General features: G+C 40.8%; 1 protein-coding gene across 1 annotated transcript; it reads right to left on the bottom strand.

Annotated features, from left to right (window-relative positions):
* Nucleotides 1-11,877: 11,877 nt before the first annotated feature.
* Nucleotides 11,878-20,243, bottom strand: LOC147338256 (uncharacterized). The gene is made up of 3 exons (XM_086309469.1): nucleotides 20,237-20,243; nucleotides 12,794-12,894; nucleotides 11,878-12,696 (listed from the first exon to the last, which is right to left on the bottom strand). The coding sequence occupies exons 1-3, from the start codon at nucleotides 20,241-20,243 to the stop codon at nucleotides 11,878-11,880; spliced, it is 927 nt and encodes a 308-aa protein (XP_086165595.1).
* Between the last annotated feature and the right edge of the window lie 1,731 nt (nucleotides 20,244-21,974).

The raw sequence follows: 21,974 nt of genomic DNA, 5'->3' as shown, positions 1-21,974 counted from the left end.
CATGGAGCCACTGGGCAGCAGGGATGGAGTGGGCAGGTAGACATTAGCACAAGGGTAATTGCTGTCCCCACGGCAGCCCACTGAATGACATCTAATATTGCTGGGGAGGGTAGCTAACCATTACCAGTGAAGTCCAATTGGGCTCGAAAATGGTTCATCATACTCCCCGGTCGACCAATTTAGCCTCCTGTGTTGTTGTGTCTGAGAAAGGTATGGCAACTAGATTATTGATTGTCCTTGAAATTTTTTATACGCCAATGTTTTTCATAGACTTTGAACCGACAGCATTGTAAGGCTAAAGTGAAGAGGGTGACTGCTGCATTTATGGATGTGGTGCATTGCAGAGGCACACAAGCCTGATAATTGGGGGCCTTTGGCAACTTAATCTAACCGTAGGCTCCCTCTGCTTTGCAGGATTTGAATTTACTAGAATAATGTGCTTTATAAGCAAAATATGGCCTCATATGTGCTTTGTGTTTGTTTGCAGCTAGTTTCATCATTCTGTAGCGATTCATTCTGACATATTGAACATGCTTTGATCGCTCTTTGAAGCAAAAAGGCTTCATTTTAAGAAGACACATATTTTTAAGCACAGTAAGTGTTACAGCTCATGCTTGCATAGCTGAAAGTTTTGTATGAAGGAGGAAGAGTCTCATGAACGAATCCCCACAGGGAATGCGCACAATTATAAACAGATGCTGCAAAAGAAGGAGTGGGTCAATGAAGCCATATATTGGAATGATGAAACAGTTACTTCACAGCTACCGTTTACAGACGTCATCCAGACATATTTTGTTTCTCCCTATTACAGTGGAAATCTGTGATCCCAGAAGAACTAGTAAGTATTGAATTAAATGCTCCTTTTGATCATTTATTGTCGGCAGATATTTACGTTTGGATTTTCCCCCCCTTTCTAATGTAACATTGCAGACCTAATTGCTTCAATTTATTTCTGAACCCAATCTCTCCTTTCTTGCATGCCAAAAAGCTTGAAACCAGGCTGGAACCCATCTGCTTCATAGCCTCCAGATCAGCTCTACAGCTGGTCTTCAGGCCCTGGCTGATGCACAGATGTGGGATTTCATTTATATAGCTTTACTTAGCCAAGAAAACACTCCTTCATTTTGGCAATTTAAATTTGCAGAGGTGAAAGGTTTACTCATGCTGGACAATTCCAACATGATTGTGATTCATACTTAAATCCCTGCAGTTGGACTTCATGAAATATTTAAGAATTTGATTGCTTCCCTAGTGTGTGTAGTTTCCACTTCCTTTGCTATGCATACATTTTCCTGCAAATTTTGTCATGGTTTGAACCTAGCTCTCAGGTCTCTGAAAGGTAGCAAAGCTGCATAAGCGACCTCAGCGTGTGGCATCTTGCGTGATCCACCTGAAGAATGCTCCCTCCAGCTCTCTTTGTAAACCAAAACATTAGTCTACCAACATCTTCCTCAGAATTTACACACTCACTCTTTCCTCACTTGAACTGCTCAAAATTGACTCAGCGGCAGAGTTGCTTTATCTTGCATGTGCTCGGGCTCCAGTTCACCTAGTATCTTAAAAAGCAACATTGCATTGTTTTGACCCAAGACAATGAATCAGTGAGTGCTGGGTACTTAACTCAGCGGTAGCTCTCCAGGACTAAAGGTCATGTCTGTGCAGTTGCTACTACGTATATCCTCAGTGATGCAGCTCCAGGCATCTGGGGGACGGATGATGTCGTTTGACAGCAGCATAATCTTTGTTGTGTCACGTGTTAAAGGTATGACTGATTTTATTGTTACTATTAATATTATTTTTAATCATTTCAGGCTTTTTAACATATTTATCATTTGGCTGTCTCTCTCATTGCTCATCTGCTTCTGTTGGAACTACAGTACGTGGTTGTTCCTCATTTTACGTAAGTTCTTATTAGAGTGACATTAGTAGGTAGTTTTATACTCTATTAGAGAAGAAGGCATCTGCAGTATGCTTATACATGAACCGATCACTCAGTCATTCATTTTGTCACAAGCCGGCTGGACCTGGCAGCAACCAAGCAGCAACCCAGTGCTAGAGGGGAACCGGAGGCGAGCAAGACACGGTGTATGATTATCAAAGAGAGCAGAGGGCTGTGTATCTAAAGCTTAGCAGAGGCAAACTAAACAACAAGAAGTAGGGACGTGGGGGAGTCATCTGGGTGGCAGAATGAGTGGGAGAAAGAAAGAGAAACGACGACTAAAATAAAAGAATGATTCTGATTAAGAGTAAAACCACCGCTGTAGACAATCACGTGGGAACTGATGTTTGATTAGGTGTGTGTGTGTGTGTGTGTGTGTGTGTGTGTGTGTGTGTGTGTGTGTGTGTGTGTGTGTGTGTGTGTGTGTGTGTGTGTGTGTGTGAGACAGAAGGAGGGAGGGAGACAGTGGGTGTCTGTGTGTCTTTGCATCTGTATCCGCACAGCGAGGCACTCACATGGGAAGTTTCTCCCAGGGGCTGTTGTTTGTTTCCTGTCTGTCAAAATGTATACAGGAAATTTTCATAACATATTCAGACAGACACCTAGTTGGTGATGGTGAACTATGGAGGTCACACAATCTTCAGGGGATGACGGTGTTTACTGTGCCAAAGATTTTATGCAAAATATTTTATTATTCATTGGAGTTTGTACATGTCCGGTATTTTCATTCCTTTTGTTTGTTCCATGCAGTGCTTCTAAATGTATAGGATGCATGAACTAAATAGATTCGCTAATAAGTCATGAGTCTGATCAATAGGTATGTAAACATAGCCTTATATGTGTCACATTAACAAGGACCAATGGTCCTGGATGACCCTTGTCCTCTCCTTCCTACATTTACTGTTGTGAGAATCTCAGCAAACCTGGGCAGCATACCAATTGGACTTTTGGTTCATAGTTTTTTTATTATCTCAAACCTGCTCTGAATGAGAATTGGGTTTACTTAAGTCACACAGTACAATGAATGAACAATTCTTTGTACTGGAGATATATTAAAAATAAATCTAATAACATCGGTGACAACTGTCACTATGCAGCATTGTTTCTAACTCGAGAATGGATCCTGAGCTACAAGCCAAACTATATTAGCTGATTCCAGCCTTTAGAGCTTTTGAGGTCTTCGTATTTATACTTTGTTTTTTAAAAATATTCAATCAGAAGACTTTATGATTTTATATCCCCGACTAATCGCATGGCAAAATAATAAGTAGAGTGATTCACAGTGGAAATGATGACACTGTCTATAACTTGAAATGAAATGAAAAATATTTTCTCAAATATGTTCTTCATACCAAACACATATTTTAGGTTATTTACTAAGTAAGTAGTCTTACTTCTACCTTACTCAAGATCTATGCTACAGAAAAGTAGTATAATTTATCACCTTTTACTGATGACTAATTACTAACTAATTGAATGAACAGGATACAAAACATTGTTTTCATCTTCGTGTAATGGCACTTGCATTAATTAGTTTTTCTGTGTTGAGTGCTTTTCATTTATATCTTTCATGCATTTGAGAATTGTCACATCGTGATACTGAATCATGTATATAACCTGTATTATTTGTCCCCAAAAATAGTCCCAGATGTGTGTTTTTTTGTAAATAACACGTGCATTTACAGTTGTTTTTTTTTTCTTTTTTTTTTAGGTCTTTACATGGTGCAATGATTTAAAAAATTGATTCAAACCTGCACCCCCTAAAGAGTAAGTCCTCACTTCTGGGTTTTTTTTCTCTCCTCATGGCGAGTATGAGAAATCTTCCTTCCAACTGCTGGTGTGAAATGATAGATAAATACATAAACAGTAAAGTGAAACAGGACACCTGCCTCCTTCATAAAAAAGCTAAACTCAATTTCTGGTAGCAGTTAAATTTAATTTGCCAAACCAGTCTGGCTGTTTACATTTGTGAGGAAACAGTGCTGTATTTCCCCCCCAAAGGATATTTCTTATTTACTTTGGGAAATTGGAGGACATTTAAAGATATCTTAGGTTGTTGTAGAACAACACACAAGGCAAACTGTGACAAATCTCTGTGATGAAGCACGAGAGAAAAATCTGAACCTTCACTGAAGCTCCCTTTGCTTGCAGTTACTGTTAGAACATCAAAATATACCATCATCTCTCATTGAAAATTAACCCTTTAAAACCGGTCAGAGCGGGCACGCTCCGTTTTGCGTAACTATTTTTAAATCCCGGGAGCTCTGCAACCACGTGAGCTAGCGCAATAATTTTTTTTGCATATGAAACCGGAGGAGTTGTACTTACATCTTATGCCATCAGCTTGTCCTAGGTACGGTGTACATTTTAGGACATCATCAGGTCTCAAGAAAAAAGTTGTCAGGTATCAGACAAAAAATGTCAGGTCTCAGTTGTCAGGAAAAAAGTTGTCAGGTATCAGAACACAAGGTACCAGAGAGAAAATCTTCCTGCAGGTGGCGATGTTGTCATGTATTTAGCGAGTTTTCAGACCACCTTAGCGACTTTTTTTCTGAAACGCGACTAGCGACAAATCTGGCGACTTTTTCTGGCGTTATTAGAGACTTATTTATGACGACTTTTTGACGTGAAAGTGCGTATCGCTCTTACTCTCAATAAGCAGCGGGTGCTGCGGTGGGCACCTCGCCCGTGCCAAAGCGCTCACAGGTGGAGGATAGTCCTCCCCCAGCTGCTATCAGGGCAGGGCTCCCGCACTGACTGTAACGCAGTCAGTTCTTCTTTTACTGGTATGTTGTTTTGTGGACCACAAAGTTTAAAACTACACACACACACACACACACACACACACACACACACACACACACACACACACAATAACTCCACCAGAGTGCCTGTTTCGGGTCACTTTTGCCGGTCCAAGCCTGGATAAAGGAGCGGGGTTGGAATTGTGACATTAAAAAAACAATAATTGCTAAAAGAAATTTAATTTGTAGTTCTAAATAAATTCTAAATGCATTTAAGACGTTTTTTACTGACTTTATGTCTCTACCACGATGTTATTTCTCTCTCCAACAGCGTAGGTTACAATTACATTAGCATGACCAATTATGCAAATTAGGCAATGACATCATTTAGCGACTTCTGGCGACTTTTAGGACAGCCAATAGCGATTTTTCTTACTGAGGAGTTGGCAACACTGGTCCCACCCGAATTGATTTCCAAATACGTCATCAACGTGTGACAGTGGAAGAGCGTAAGGTCATTGACCTCACCGGAGTTTTACTGCGTTCAGGCTCCTAACGACACAAGGGCTGTATCCCAATTCAGGGTCTGCAGCCTTAAAGTGCGCAGCCTTAACGGTCCACAAGGGCCGCATACTTAAAGGCCGGAAGTGAGAGGCTTGTGAAATGGGACCAGTGTTGCCAACTCCTCAGTAAGGAAAATCGCTATTGGCTGTCCTAAAAGTCGCTAGAAGTCGCTAAATGATGTCATCGCCTAATTTGCATAATTGGTCATGCTAATATAATTGTAACCCACGTTGTACGACAGAAAAAAAGAAGAGACATAAAGTGAGTAAAAAAACGTCCTAAATGCATTTAGAATTTATTTAGAATTACAAATTAAATTTCTTTTAGTGATGTTTGGGGTTTTTTATGTCACAATTCCAACCCTGCCCCTGCTCCTTATATTAAGATGCGGTTATGTTGTGAAAGTTACATATCAGAGAAGGAAAGCTAGTTTTGTACGAAACCAAATCAGTACTATTTTTGTCTGGCTAATTCATTCTAGCTAGCGACAGTATCGAAATGTGATTTTTTTGTTTTTTATTTGGAGATGTTTCTGTTTTATTAGGAGACTGTCTCACCCCAACATCGTCAGACTCATGGCAGTTACCCGCACTGAGTCCTCCTTTTTGTTGGCAGCTGAATACATTCATGGCGCAACCCTGCAGCAAGTGCTTCACACAGACAGCTGCTACTCTAATAGTCTGTGTTATTGAAGGATTCAGCACTTCTTTTGTTCTGTTTTTTATCCATTTTTAGACAGCGATGAGATTGGCTACACACTCCACAGAAGCCCAGAGTTACTGTTAATATCAAAAATATAACGCTGTCCTTCGAGATTTTGACATTTAAGACTGTGAGTGTAATGGATCTAAAACTGTTTAAATCTTCTTAGCCTGGTAACATGGAAACTTTAAAAACAGCAGCAGAAGGTTTCAGTAGTGTAGTCTAATTTATTCTTTTCATTTAATAATAATCCATATTATGTATAACAGCTACATTCACCCTGGAGAGAAACTAGTGAGGGAGGACCAAGCTGGGTTTCTGGGTCCAGAGGTTTGGAGAAACTTCTTCCCTTTCTTTCATCGCAGCTGTCCTGTGCCAGAAGTTCTGTTGACCTGCTGAAAGAGGCATCATTTAAGAAACACCAGGAACACTGAAGCTCATCGCATTGATCAAACAGGAGTCATGATCTTCACCAGCAGCTTCCTCACAGGGAAATCTTCAGCACTCGCCCCAGGAGATGGATAAACCCAGCATTTCATGAACACTGTGATGGAGACCTTTGGTTTGTGTAATGTTATAAATACTCGGATACTCCCCAGAGGCTCCGGACTTTTACATAAAGATATTATATTCAGTCCTGTAGAAAGTTATATATTTAAAAATATATGATCCTCTCTGGTTACTCTGGTATGAATAACTCTGCATCACTTTATGGTAAATGACACACTATCTGCAAAAAACTGTGAAAACTGTGACCTTTGACCTTCATCAGGTTTTATTTAATTGTGTTAGAGAAACTCAAATGTGCTCTTTTTACAGCTGAGTACATCAAGTGTTTAAAACGGAAGCTGTGCAGGTCTGAGATACAAACTGAGGTCCTGTTAATGCTGATATATAGTGACACAGTTACATGGGTGATTAATCCTTTTGTTTTTTTGTCTTTAACTCTATCAATAAAACAGCTGCAGCTTTCACTACAGCACATGTGGTACTTTAACCTTTGTACTGTTTTCATCAGGTCATTTTGCAGTTAAAAATTTAAAGATGCCGAGGAGCAGCTCAACAAAACCTTAAAAGAACTGAAGGCAAAAGAAAAGCAAGCCGAGGACAGGAGGGGATTCTGGAGCAGACTGCTGAGAAAGAACTGACCCAGCAGCATCGAGTTTGAGGACATCAATAGTTTCTTCCTCCTCTCTCCACCTTTCTTTCACCCCATCCTTCTTCTTGGGACGTTTGTTTGTTTTTTAAAAACTCTAATCTAAATACATGTACTGAAACACACAAATAAAATTGCCATAACTTGACCTCATGTTGCCTGCTTCTTTTCTTGTGTGTCTGTGGATGTAAAACAGTAACACACTTTCTGCTCTGTGTCTTTACTTGTAAATAAATGCAATATGTTTTCATTTTAAAATGCAGTGCAAAAAACTTCTGCTCTAAATCTTTTCTTTTTTAGCAAAAAGCTTTTTTTTGCCTGTTGTGGACGTTTTCCATTTAAATAAAGCCTGCAGACGAGCGGTGAGCGGTAGCTAACATTCTTTAATCAAACACACAAAGAACAGACAACCAAGCTTGATGAAGTCCCTGCATGACCGCGGGACAGACGGTCAGCAGAGTCTCCCTGAGCCTAGCATGGCTCTCAGTTAAATACCTTCTCCAGGAACAAAAGGCAGGACACAGCTGTTTCACACCTTAAGGTTCACACTCCCTTGCTACCTCCCAGAGTCCTCAAAGAGACAAAAGACTCTTCCTGTGGAGTTGTCTGCTTCTCCCAACTTCCTTACTACACCCCCACCATTTGTCTTACTGTATGGGTGTGAGACATGTTAAAATCCAGTGGCACCAAGGTATCATACAATAAAATAATGTGATTAATACACAAGTAAAAGAAATTCCTATACAATCCCACCCTTTGATTCTTAAATCAAAGAATCACATTAATACCAGAATTTCTTTCCTGACATTCTGTTTATCACATCAACATTATTGTTCACTTAAAGGAGTTTCACACTGTGTATCCTCACTTCACTGTTCTCCCAACACCCTTTGTTCATCTTTAATCTTCCCCACAATCTAAGCTCTCACATGCAAATGGCAACAACAATGACACAGAGGAAAGGCCTTCTCCAGAGTGTCAAAGTACTTTGCATGGCAGAGTGAAACAGCATTAGGTGGTCATTCCCAGTCACGGTCATGGCTCCTGGTGTCTGTGCCATTTACAGAGTCATAATTCCAACGCTGAGCTCCCTCTGCGCTGTCACCTTTGGAGCTTGGCACGCTCTCTTCATTCCTCAGTTTCTGTTCCAACGCCGCGGACGATTTAAGGCAGAGCATGTCGTACACCTTAGTTGTCTTCCTCAACGTCAACGCCGAATCTCTTTCACTTTATTTTAAGGTTTTGCTGTTCACAATCTCATGACAATCTCCTGGAAGCCCAGTGGTGCAGTCCACTATCGTTTGTCAGTTGTCCTGGAGATGGTCCCTGCTTCTCACTGGTCCTCTTGAAGCCTTCTCTCCTGGTCATGGTCTGCATCTGCGCCTCAGTCAATCCTTCCATATCCCTCATGTCACGGTCTCTGCAATTTAAAAATGAAAGCTTCCCCGGACCAGTCCAGTTAGTCCCCATTTGTTATTTGCTGACAGTAGAACCTCTTGTGACGCATTAAGTTTCTACTGCCAGCAATGACGTCATTTCAAAAAAGAAAAAAACAATTTAGACTGGATTACCTCGCTGAATCCTTTTTAGCAGGGACTTGTTTTCTGATTGTCCCAAATAAGTGGCTTTCTCCCGAGCCCATTTTATTTTGGAGAAGCTCACTTGCGATTGTTCAACATGTTGTGTAGCGCTTTCGATTCCGATCTTGCAGACCTGCTTTTAGAAGAGAAAATTGCCAAACACAAAATCTCAGTGCATTATTAAAATCAAAAAATATGAAGACCTAGTTTTAGGGCTTGTCTAAGCGTACTGTCTTAGAATGACAGATCAAAACTGGCAGGTTCAAAGTGGTACCAAAAGAAAATGCATCAGCCAAGTAAATCCCCAAAACTTTCATCCACCAGTCACACCTCACACAACAGCAATATTCTGTTAGATGATGAGTTTCTTCCCATGTAACCAGATGTGTGTCATGATAAGACCTCCCCCACACATCAGAAACAAGAAACTCAATAATCTATTAGTCTCCACTCATCATTCTGTTCACCCCTGTAATGATTCAATCATCCTTCCCCAAAAATAATACTAGTTCACTAGTCTGTGTATCACTTCTTAACCTACTAAGTGAACCGGACAAGATGATGTTAACATGCTTAAAATACTGTTTGATCTTCATGAGCTTCATTGCATGTGTGTTTGTGTTAGTATGATTAATGCATTTTTCTGTTTGTGTAATTTTTGTGTACCTCTCCTCTTTGCAGTGCTCCAGACACTTTTCAATTCTCCATGTAAGGCAGTCGTTTTTTCTTCCCAGTTTCCTAAACCCAAAATTCATTTCCCACACTAAAACAGCCTTCCTCCATGTCCTCCCCTGCTCCTTCCACTGTGGTCTCATCTCATCTCATCTTCCCCCCCCTTGCAGCAGTCCAGTGAGAGTCAGTTGTCCTGTGTTTTCCACTGTCTCATCTTGCCATTTTCTCCAAAAGTGGGAAATGTCCAACTCAGGCAGTCTTTTCAAAGGTCCATTCACACACAGTGAAGTTGCAGCTCGTTGGAAATGCACATCCATCCATCCAGTCATGATGATGCCATTTTTCTCCTTGCTGCCGCTGTGTTGCACAGCTGCTGGACCTTTTCTTCACTGCTCAGGATGCTGCTGTGAGCTCTTGAGATCCATCTCGTTGTTCTGGAACTGCATTTCTTGTCTTCAGGGAGAGATTCTTGGAGCTTGTGTTCTCAGGGTGACAAACACATGGAAGTTAAGCTGTAAAATAATTCAGCCAAAACCTGGCTTGAGTGTTTCTAATGGTGTTAACCTATAATTTTCTTCTAAACCATAAAGCTCTGAATGGTTTAGGACCAAAATACATCAATGACCTCCTGACCCAGTATGAACCATCCAGATCCCTCAGGTCATCTGGATCCGGTCTTTTATCAGTTCCCAGAGTCAGAACCAGACACGGAGAAGCTGCATTCAGCTTTTATGCTCCTTATATCTGGAACAAACTCCCAGAAAGCCTCAGATCAGCTGAAACACTCAGTTTATTTAAATCCAGGTTGAAGACTCACCTGTTCTCAGCTGCATTTGAATAAAGCACCAAATCCACACTTTAAGCTTAAATTTCAAAACTTACATTTAACTACTGATTTTATCTACTGTTCTGATTTTATCTGTTTTGATTTTATATACTGTTGTTTGTTTGTTTGTTAATTAGTTAGTTAGTTTATTTGCTTGTTTTATTCAATTTTAAATCATGCTTTTTATTTGTTCTTGTTTCTAATGTCTCTGTAAAGCACTTTGAATCACCTTGTTGTTGAATTGTGCTATACAAATAAACTTGCCTTGCCTTGCCTTGCCTTCCGACTGCTGCACGTGGAAAATTGATCCAGGTCTGCTCTTCACCTGCAAGTGACACACTCATTCCTTAAACAACACATCTCCCCTCTCTGGTTCTGAACTCCCCTTTCTTAAAAACCCAGGGAGATTATAGTTGCCCTACGTTGAAAAACACCAAACCCTCTTCCTATTTTATTGCTTATTTTTATCAACAATTCTGCTAATTTTGTGTGTGTGTGTCCACCCTAGGGGAGCTGGTGTACCACCTTCTCCCACTAGTTGGAAACAACTTTTACACACATTTCTACACTCCTCTCTTTTTTTTCTTTTCTTTTCTTGTTTTTGTTCCCAATTTTCAACATTTTTAACCCCATTTTTCACTGTTTTTACACACACATCAACTTTTCCCACACAACCATTCTCTTTCATCTGACAACATACTTGCACTCACATTTCTTACCATATAGTCAAATATTGAGTTTTATCTCTGGCCGCTGGGTGAAACGTCCGCCGCTACTGGATCCCATATCTAGATCCCATATTTACATTCAGAGCGTCCCCTGCAATGGCCTTCTTCCCTTCTCGGCAGAAAAGTGCTAAAATACCGTCACTCCGCACACTGTATTGTGCAGACGTGATTATCAACAGTGGACTTGAACCACCGTTCCCTGTGATGGACAGGTGTTTTTGCAATTACTTTCTGGCAGACGATTGCTTTTCTTTGCACAACACCGGAACCGAACACAAGCCTGGGGGCTCGAACCCCAGGATTTTCCTCCCGGAGACTCCGTAGCAGCAAGCACTTCACAGCTCGGCCAGACAAAAAACTCCTCATGACTGTATACAAAGTTAGCTACAACTCACCCATCTGCAGGAGTCCCCTCAAAGTCGATGATCTCGGTGGTAACTGAAACACACGACTCCATGACTCCTCCATTTCCTTTGCTTCAACAGCTAGTAGGACAAAGGTACCTTTTCCCTCAGGGGTGATCAGCCCGTCCACGAAACCGTTGTTCAGCGACCACATGGACTATCATGTCGACAACGCCATTTTGTTGTGGAAGTTTTCCATTTAAATAAAGCCTGCAGATGAGCGCTGAGCGGTAGCTAACATTCTTTAATCAAACACACAAAGAACAGACAACCAAGCTTGATGAAGTCCCTGCATGGCCGCGGGACAGACTGTCAGCAGAGTCTCCCTGAGCCCAGCATGGCTCTCAGTTAAAAACCTTCTCCAGGAACAAAAGGCAGGACACAGCTGTTTCACACCTTAACACTAGAATTACTGAGCCTTTTTTCCCCCTGGTGCGAGTCCCTACTACTAGATTTACTAGCCCTGCGCAAATTTACGTAAATTCCACTGGCACTGCGTTGTCTTTACAGTCCCTGGCACAGCAGCTTCAGCAGCCTGCGTCTGTGCTAATATTTCCTTGTGCTACATGAATCGGCAACGAAGTTCCTGAGCTAGAAGACTCAGAAACAATCTTCTTTTGCCTGTCCACCCTGTACATGCCTTGTACAAAATGTAGGCATTCACCGCCGCCAGGATATTGTAGAAAACCGCTACTGACCACCTGCGTGTTGCTGCTCTTATGGAATATATCCGCACAAGTTGAGTAAGTTCACGCCAGACTTTATTCACCGTGCCCCATAACGGCGTTTTGCGCTGCAGCAGTCTGTGCGACAGTGACAGTGAAGTAAAGAAATTGTCTGTTGTGACGTTTCTCCCATCATCCAAAAACGGCTCCATCAGTTTCATGACCACGTTCTTGATCCCAAATTTGTCTGGCTTGGTTGCGATATACTGTGTGAATGGACAACGAACCTTGGTAGGGAACAGCTGTTCATCTATGGTCATGTGTTCTCCTGGAGTGAAACTCTTAGCACAGTTCTTGTTGAAGCGTGTCCAGATGTCGGAGATCACTGCAAATTTATCTGTTTTCACCCGTTCTGCCCGCGTGTCCTTGTCATCAAATCGAAGGTGTGGCATAATTGAAATGAATCTATCTCGGGGCATTGTCTCTTTGATTACTGGCACCAGAAATCTTTCTGACCAGCAATCCACAATGGCACCAACAGGACACATGATTGCTCTTACAAACAGGATTGAAATGAATGCCATCAGTTCATGAACTGACAAATTCCAGTCCAGCTCTATTCTGTGGGCTTGATGGAGCGTACACTCCCTGACGGTCTGCAGCTTTCCCACGTCTAACAGGCAAAGGAAGCTTTGGAGCACACTTGTAATCTTACGCTGTCAGAAGATAAACAAATAGAGAATGGTAAATTTACATGGACCTCACTCTAAATGGGTTTATATAAATATCATATGTAATATGGCAGTGACAAACCTTAGCAGACTCTTTGGGTCCAGCTTGTGCAGTGAAGCACGAGCGATTTGCTACTGCACTGGGCATTCCAATGTCCAATGTTTTTTCTTGAGAACTGAGACCTGACAATTTTTTGTCTGATACCTGACAACTTTTTTCTTGAGACCTGACGATGTCCTAAAATGTACACCAGGCACGTGCAGAGACGGGGGGGAGCTAGAGGGGCTTGAGCACCCGTCCCTTTCCTGATGGGTGCCCAAAGTGCCCTTTTGTTGAGGCAACTTTTAAACTTTTTTTATTTATTTATTTATTTTTATGTGTGTGTGCATGCGGAGTCCTGTCTGTGCCCCTCAACAATAATATTTAACTATTAATCACAGTTTTGCTAAATAAAAGGATCTGACTTGCATCAGTCACATGATCACATTTAACCAATGATCGCCCTTGACGGCAGAACGCGCTGGTTACGAGCCGGGAACGAGCTCACAAAAAGCACGCGCATTTTTTGCGGTCCGGAGCTGTAGGAGAAACACAAGTTAACTCAGAGACACAGACTGATGCGACAAAACCAGTAAGTAGGTGTACAGCGCACACTGTAGTGTATAGCACCCAGGAGTATTAGCTTATTGTGTACACATTGGTAAGCTGTCTTGTTGCAACTGACGAACTGAAACAAACGAGCGTGCTGTGTGTGCAACAGCGCGACAAACATTACCTGTCCTTTTATTAACTGCACAAGTAGTGCTGGTCATAGCTGCTGGCTGACTGGGTAAGGCTGTCGTGGGTCTGTAGCTCTGTCACCGTTTTAGGGAACATATTTAGTTTTAAAGTACCGTAATTGTCGGGCTATAAGCCGCTACTTTTTGCACAAGCTTTGAACCCTGCGGCTAATATTCAGGTGCGCTTTGTAGTCCGGGAAATACGGTAAGTTACAGAGTTTTTCCTGCCTTTCTGGATATTTCACTAAAAACGATCTAATATGCATGTCCACATAATTATGCATTATTATAATTATAATATATTAAAAAACACGCTGTATTTTAAAGAACATACATTAAGAAGCAGATTATATTAGATTTATATTTTAAATAAGACAGAATTTAGATTTTACAGCAGTAAAATTATTGTATCATTTTAAAAATGTAATAAGCTTTGCCCTGCACAGAGTGGATAGTGAAACAAATGGAATCATCATAAATACATTATTTCATATTTATTTCTTCCCCCTCCTCATTGCTTTATTATTGTAGCTCTAGTAATAAATAATAATGTAAGGATTCTGGATCAGCACCATGATGCCCATAGTATATACAGTATTCTGAAGAAGGTCTAAAATGTCACTGTGTGTGCATGTGAGTGTTTTATTTAGATGGATTTAAAAAAAAAATATTACTCATGATATAACATTGTGCAGACATGCCTGGTAAGGACATGAGGAGGAAACAGTAGGAGCTGTGTGAGGCTACTAAAGGCAGTGCTATAACATTTTTCTGTCATCATTTTATTATAGATTAAGTGCAAGAGTTGTTAGGTGTGGATAATTAGATTATAGTTTATTGCAATAGCAAGTTGTGCCTTGTTCTCAGATCGACAGCAAGTGGAGAGTGATATATGAAATGATGGGATGGAAGGAAGAAGAGAAGTAAAGAGTGATTCACAGGGAGAGCCTAAATTATTTCTCACAGTTTTTTGTTGCCTTATGGTTCCAAGCGCTGTCACCAATCTTTGCATTTTGTTATTATCTCATGACACTTGTTTAATCAGCTACCATCTCTCCTGTGGACTTTTTAATGTCTACAGTCTCAGATCAACACAGCCCTGCCCTTCCCATATTAGATTCTTGATGAATGTGTGTTGTTGTTATTCAGCCTGGCTCAATGTGCCCCTTTTTAACTTTGAGCACCCGTCCCTTTAAACCTCTCTGCACGGCCCTGATGTACACCGTACCTAGGTCACGGTTTCCTTTCACATATAGCTTTGCAAAAACTGCATAAAAAGCACTTGCAGCAACAAAAACATAATATTCCAGAAACACGCTTTGCCGATCAGCTGTTTGTAACACCTCCTACGTCCATCAGCGTGAACTATCGCATGTCCACCATGACCTGCCCGAAACCGGAAGTGACGTCATTTTCGCGGAAATGTAGTTTTTTACCATCAAGGCCTCATGAGCCTATACTGGTGTTTTTAAAAGTTATCTTTGACTTTATGACTTTCTGTGTCGTTTCTGGGATGCTTAGAAGTCATATTGCACTGCTGGAAATAGTTTATTTTGATGCAGATGCTGCTTTTTTGCAAATTTGCATTATAATATTTATTTTCGTTTTTCCTGCAGTGTATAAAAATTGGTGTATTTCAAAAATAAAACTATGAAGACACTCAAAATAAATTTCCTGTGGTGGGAAACTATTTTGTGCAACTTTTTTGTATTTACAGTTTTGAGGGATAAGCCTCTTAAATTTCTCTAACTAGAAATATATGTTAAAAAACAAAAACGATTTTCAATTTTTTTGTAGTTTATTGCAGTTTTTTTTATAATTTATGTAATTACTATGCACTTAATGCAGACATATTATTAAAACTTATGATATAATGGTTGTATTGATGCATAGCAACTTGAAATACTCCCAAAAATGGCTCCACAGCATGTAAAAATATAATATAAGCTCTGGCGGAATTGGTTCTATGGTAGGTCTTAAAGGGTTAATGCCATTCAGTTTGTTGCCTACTACCCAGATCTAAATGTGGCAGGAGATGAGTCAAATGGTTAGAGGAGAAAGATGTCTCCTCTTCACTGAATGAGCTGCCTTGAAGCTTAGTCATCCTTCAAATGTCACACACACGCAGGCAGGAATAAAACATGTTGTTCGTTATCATTGGCAGTGCATGTAAATATGATAATTAACACTGCAGAAATAAGTCATTAAGATGACCATCATCAAAGAATTTCAAGCCATTTTCATCTACACGCAATGATGATGTCAGATGTCACGTTTTCAGATTTGCTTGAACATGCTTTTGCATTTGCACGGAATCAAATTACTGCTGCATTTTCTTGAGTCTGCTCCTGGTGAGAGAGAGTGAGCAGCTTCCGGTTCCTTGGCGTACACCTGGCTGAGGATCTTACGTGGTCAGTACACACAAACAAAACAGTGAAGAAGGCGCAGCAGCGCCTCTTCTTTCTCAGGAGACTGAAAAGATTCGGCATGAGCCCCCGCATCCTCAGGACCTTCTATCACTGTGCCATTGAGAGCATCCTCACTGGATGCATCACCACCTGGTATGGCAACAGCACCGCCTACAACTGCCAAGCTCTCCAGCGAGTCGTGCGGTGCTCTGAACGGATAATTGGAGGTGAGCTTCCCTCCCTCCAAGACATCTACAGGAAGCGGTGCCTGAGGAAAGCGGGGAGGATCATCAAGGACTCCAGTCACCCCAGCCATAAACTGTTCAGACTACTTCCATCAGGAAGGAGGTTCTGCAGCATCCGGTCCCGTACCAGCAGACAGAGACAGCTTCTTCCACCAGGCCATCAGACTGCTGAACACGTCATAGACACCTCAGCTTCACTACTGGAACTTTAACATTATGCACTCCATACTGTATATAAATGCCACTTGTTTTGCACATATTCAACTCTGTATATTTTATATATTTTATTATTATTATTATTATTATTATTATTTTATTTTATTTTTTTACTATTTAATTTGTAAAAATGTGTATACACACACACACACACACACACACACACACACACGTAGGAAAATATTTAGTATACACATCCAGAAATGCATACACTATTATATATTGTACATATATTTATTAGTTTCAGGTTGGCCATTCTTGTATTTTGCTCGTTTGTGTTGTTGTGTTTGCACATCTCTGTTGCTTGTGGGGCTCGCACACAAGAATTTCACTCGCATGTGCTGTGCCAGTGTGCCTGCACATGTGATGTGACAATAAAAAGTGATTTGATTTGATTTGGTGGAATCTAGTATTTTTCTTTACTATAGCTTGCATGACAGCCAGCTAATAGAGATCAAACGCAATGCAACAGTGTCTAATTCCTGTGACATACTCACCACACACTAGCCACAGGTATTTCAAGCTGGAATTAATTTTTACCATGTCAGCATTCACCTCTTACCTCTGGGATAGCTCTTTTTCCTCGGAGGCCTCCTCTACGCCTTGTTAGCCAGAAAGCTGAACGTTCTGCAGACCCTGCAACACTGTCAACCTCTTCACAGCTGTCTAAAATCCCAACAAATCACCTCAAGCATCTCCTGACACTTTGCTCTTAAATTCAACTCCTGACAAATTCCCAGCCTATTTTACTTCATGTCCCCAGAAGAATGACGGCCTGTGGTCGGAGCAGTTTCCCTGTTAACCAACTGGGGGCACTGTTGCATTTCCAAGCTTGTTTTCACATGTAGGACACTAAGGTGTTGAGGTACGGGCATACCACAAATATATCCTGTGTTATTCATGGTTTCCCCACTGTTTAGGGAGACTTTGGTCAAAGGTTTGGGCACAATTTTCTGTTCACACACTTGCCAAAGACCTTTTAAGGTGCACGTCAGCATGCCACCACACACCAGAAACACAGAGAAAAGAGGAGAGTGGGCGGGAGAGAACGAGAGAGAGTAGAATCCAGGAGCTGTGGGTGCTGCACTGTGTTGTCTCCTGAAGCAAATGAATATGACAAGTTCCTGCCGACTCAGTTTGCTGGCAAATACGAAATCATTCTTCACTAAGCCAAGACTTTGCGTTGGAGGTGCTCCTCTCCTCCCTTTGCTGAAATCACCCATAAACAAGTGGCTATCATTTTTCGCTTCTTAGGCTCCTGCCATTGTGACAGAAAGAAAGAAAATATGAAAAGAGAGCATTTTTCTCTGTGCCTCATCTCCCTACAAATGCTTAACTACAATAATCCCCTTTCAAAAAAGATTGTTGCTACTGAATTATTTTTAAAGCAGTGTTGTTCTCCTTCCCAGCAGGTCTGCGGAGAATCAAAACCTGCAGTCAGTGAAAAATTGATTACTCAAGAGTTCTTACTTGTAGGTGATATTTTGAAAAGTCATGTTGCAGGTATGGTGCCCCTTAATAATTGTTTACTTACACGTGAAAATATAATTAGCAGCAGAAATTAATTGTTAATTTTCAGTTAATTATACAAAAATGCAAGCCTTCACTCGCCAATTATTTCCCATCTATGGTGATCACTGAGTAATTGGTATTTTTGAAATTTAATCAGCTGTCCGACTGATTTTCTGGCATTTAACAAGTTCAAATTCAGTTCTGTTTTCATGATAGTAATTTCCTTTTTGTCTGATCAAACCTTCAAACTTGAAAGTCTCTCAGGAAGGTGTCTGGCAAGGTGGTGACTGGATGAGAATGATAGTTAGAGAAAGAGCGAGAGAGAGAAAGAGAAAGAAAGAAGAAAAGCTAATTTAGAATTTACTATTGTGTAGTGCTAGCCAAAACATTAAGCAACATATGTATGTGTTTCCCCTGTATACTAATATTTGTGAGTTTAAAGTTAAAAATAAGAAAATATGGATTTAAGTATTCAAATATGTTTTAAAAGTTTATCATTAGGTGTAACACACCAAGACCTTTAATTATTTAAAAGAAACAAACCCTTAACCTTCTTCATGTAATAGTAATGTCATACTTCTTAAGCAAGGTATCCAAATAAGGGCAGCAACAGAGGATGATGACACCCTTGATCCAAAAAATGCATATAAAAGAACTAAGATAGCATCTTATTTGTATATGAAGCAATGGAGCTCTAGTTGCCTGCCTGATCATACTTCCAGGCTTTGCTCCATCTATGGTTGTCAGCTCTATTATTGCTTCTGTGACCTTTAAACTGACTGTAATTAAATTGCTAGAAAGAGACATAATCCACAATACGCAAAGTACAACATGGTTTTTGACCGATATGTATATATATTAAAAAAATGTTCTGTTTTATAGGAGCATAACTGAAATACAGAGGGGGAAAAAGGCAATTAAGATCTCCCACTGGACCTTGGCATATTGTACCTGGTATATTTTCACTATTTCTTTCTTAATCTTTCACAATATTAATACAATGAAACAATCTTTAAAAGAGTAATTGCATTAACAGTTACATTTAAACTTCAGTGAAATATGCAAAAAATGTTATAAAACAACATGCAGATGGCCTGTAAAGAAAAAAAAATACCTTATGAGTCTATATCATAAAACAGACTGGAGAAACTCTGCCAACAGTATCAGCAAATAAAGATTGCATTATCCCAGAGCTTAGTCGACACCCTCGTCCTACCTCAGAGAAAAAGAAAAGAAAGGAAAAAAAACACCCTTTCTTTCAAAAGAAAGGGAAACGTTTGCCATGCATGTTGCAGTGTCTGTCATTATGCTGGAATGGCATTTCAAGAGTCAATTTGGTGCTGGAGTTAAAGTCGAAGCTTAGATGGCAGCAGCAAAATTACACTGGCATCACTGCAAGTCATGAACTGAGCCTCTGCAGCTGCCTCCCAAATCTCCCTAGCAACCACAGATGGTATTGTCATGAAGGTCCACAAGCTGTGGACAAATAAAGGTTTAACACATAACAGCTAGGAAAGAAAATGAGACTTAACTGCAAAGCATATTTGGTGATGTGGGTGAAATTGTTTGGATATGGCTGCTGGCATGGGTTGTGACATTATTGTAGTTTCTTGGCCTTCAACCTCTATGTCTTAACTACAGCACTGAGAGTGGCAGGCCATTTCATTTAAAGAGATCTGAACCTATCATCATTACTAAACCTTCCTGTTCCCAGATTTTTTAACCCTCGTGGTCAATTAACATTAGTTATTCATAGTTTTCTCATCACACAAACTCAAATCAACTTAAAATCACTTAAAAACACACCTTTTAGAGGGACCTGATAGCTGAGTGGTTAGGGCACATACCTTACACCGAACGCGATAGACGCGACCAGAGCGTCAGGCCCAGGTCCTATATAAACCACCAAGACAACAGAATTAGATAGAATCCCTTTATTTGTCACTGTAGAGGTGTACAGCAAAATTTGGACCGTCTCCCTGAAACATACATACAACCAGTTCCTCTTGTTTTTATTCTGTACTTGCAAGTGTTAATGCTGCTGTGTCTGTGCATGTGGCCAACTAAAACTATATGCCTTTCCCCAGTAACTAAGGGTGTAAGACCTACAAAGGAGAGACACCCACAGCAAGCCTATTATCACTTTATCCTGCAAAGAAAAACACCATTAGAAGTTGTGCAATAATAACAAAAAAGAACAACACTTCTAGAGGTCTCGCTGCATATTATTTGTTGAGTTTTGAAAATAAAACACCTCTTATGCCTAGAGAGAAATGTTTAATGATGTTGCATAATGGTAATATTGCAACAATAGAACAAGTTTCATTGTAGTTTTTGTTCATTAAGAAATGTCTTAAATTCTACCCGACATTGCAAGAGCTACTTTTCCACCACCGAAGAGCTGAGGATCTTTTCTATTGCGTCTGAAACTCGGTGTTCCTACTAAATGGCAGCCATTGTAAAGCTGCTGTACATGTTTTCTGATAATTAAACATTTTTAAGCTGCACAATATAATTTCAAAATACGGATAACGCTCTCTCTAAACATTTCTAAACAACATTTTTGTATCATTCCTCATGGCTACTTCACTTTTTACTCAGGAGTCCTTGGATTTTCTTTTGATTAAGTTAGATTGAAAGGAATTGAAAATACATACTTAACAGTGTTAAAGCCTACACAGTTCTGTTGTATTCACCTTTACATATGCCTGATGTGTACATTAAATAAACAATAATAGAGGTTTCAAAGTTTTCCGTATAAATTGTGTAACAGATCGATCAAATTCATAGAGATAAATCTTCCAGTTATCAGTTTTCCCTCTTTTTCAAGTGGCAGAAGTACAACTACAGTCAGTGTAAATGCCTACACAGCACAGGCATTGCCAATGTTTGTTATGCAACAACAATATTTAGCATGTTTATCGTCCAACCCCAACAGCTTAATGTATGTACTTTCAGGGCTGAGAGCAGGTATACAATAGTGGGGGTGGTTCTCCAATGCAGTGATTCACTGTTGAGAGTCCTGGAGGTGTTTTACTGTACATGCTTAACTGAACAAAACACTTGTTTTAAGAGATGCCCACTTGATGCCCACAATAACCTGCACTCATGTTTTTTAACCTCTAAGCTAAGGTTTAACTGATACAGAATGTGTGTAGTGCTATTTAATCTCCTTACTATGTTTTAAAAGTGTGTATTTTCACATTTTCCCTTTATTTTAGCTTTAAAATATCTCACATTTGGGTGGTTCAGCTTGCATTTGCTCCTCTTTATGATTCACACTGACTGGCATATTCTCTCCTAACCCAGACACTTAGCCTCTTGTGGACTTACAGCTTTCACGTCTCAGAATGTATCATCTACATTCATAAGTGTTCAGCCCTGTAGTCCACAGTCTACACAATGGGATTCAGCCTTGGTGTGAGTGACTCACTGCTCAACATTATGCATACTGTAACGTTCACAAGAACCAGACGGTTGGGGTCTCAGTTTGTCCGTTTATTCGGCACATAAGCCAGCGGGTTGTTAACTCAGGGGGAAGTGCTCTCGAACTACACCTCTCTTCAGCCTGGCACACACACAGAACAACCAGGTCCCCCCACCCCTTCCTGTACACCACCCTCACTACTTCCTGCAGCCCAACCAAACATGAATCTTAAAGGAACAACAACAGTGTGCAGAGAAAACCAACATGTCACTGTCCAGTAACACTTAACCATCGTTACACTGCCCCCCCAGCAATAAGTTCCTCGTCCCCGAGGGAACGACACAGTCTCTGAGGCGGGGCGGTAGCCTACGTTCCCTCCTTGACCTCCTGAGCCCCTGAGGAGGACGCGGAGCTTCGGGGCTTTGGGGTGAAGAGTCCGAGGGGGGGGAACACAGCCCCGGTCGGGGGCCCCTCTGAGCAGGGTCATGGACGCTCTGTACACGTCCCTCTGGAAAGGAGGGGAGGGACTGTCCTCTGTAGGGGGCCATCCGGTCTCTGTGCAGCGCTACTATCCTCCCCCTAGGAGGCAACTGCACCCTGTAAACAACCTCCCCCACTCGCTCTAGGACGCTGCAAGGCCCCACCCAGCTGCTATCCAGTTTAGGACACCGTCCC

This window comes from Aulonocara sp. 'chitande type north' Nkhata Bay, linkage group LG2 (assembly GCF_057382095.1).
Source record: "Aulonocara sp. 'chitande type north' Nkhata Bay isolate Kocher_YH1m ecotype deep benthic linkage group LG2, A_spYH_male_GT1.1, whole genome shotgun sequence".
Taxonomy (NCBI): domain Eukaryota; kingdom Metazoa; phylum Chordata; class Actinopteri; order Cichliformes; family Cichlidae; genus Aulonocara; species Aulonocara sp. 'chitande type north' Nkhata Bay.
The sequence above is the reverse complement of the archived record's forward strand: the minus strand, read 5'-3'. Positions and strand labels throughout refer to the sequence as shown.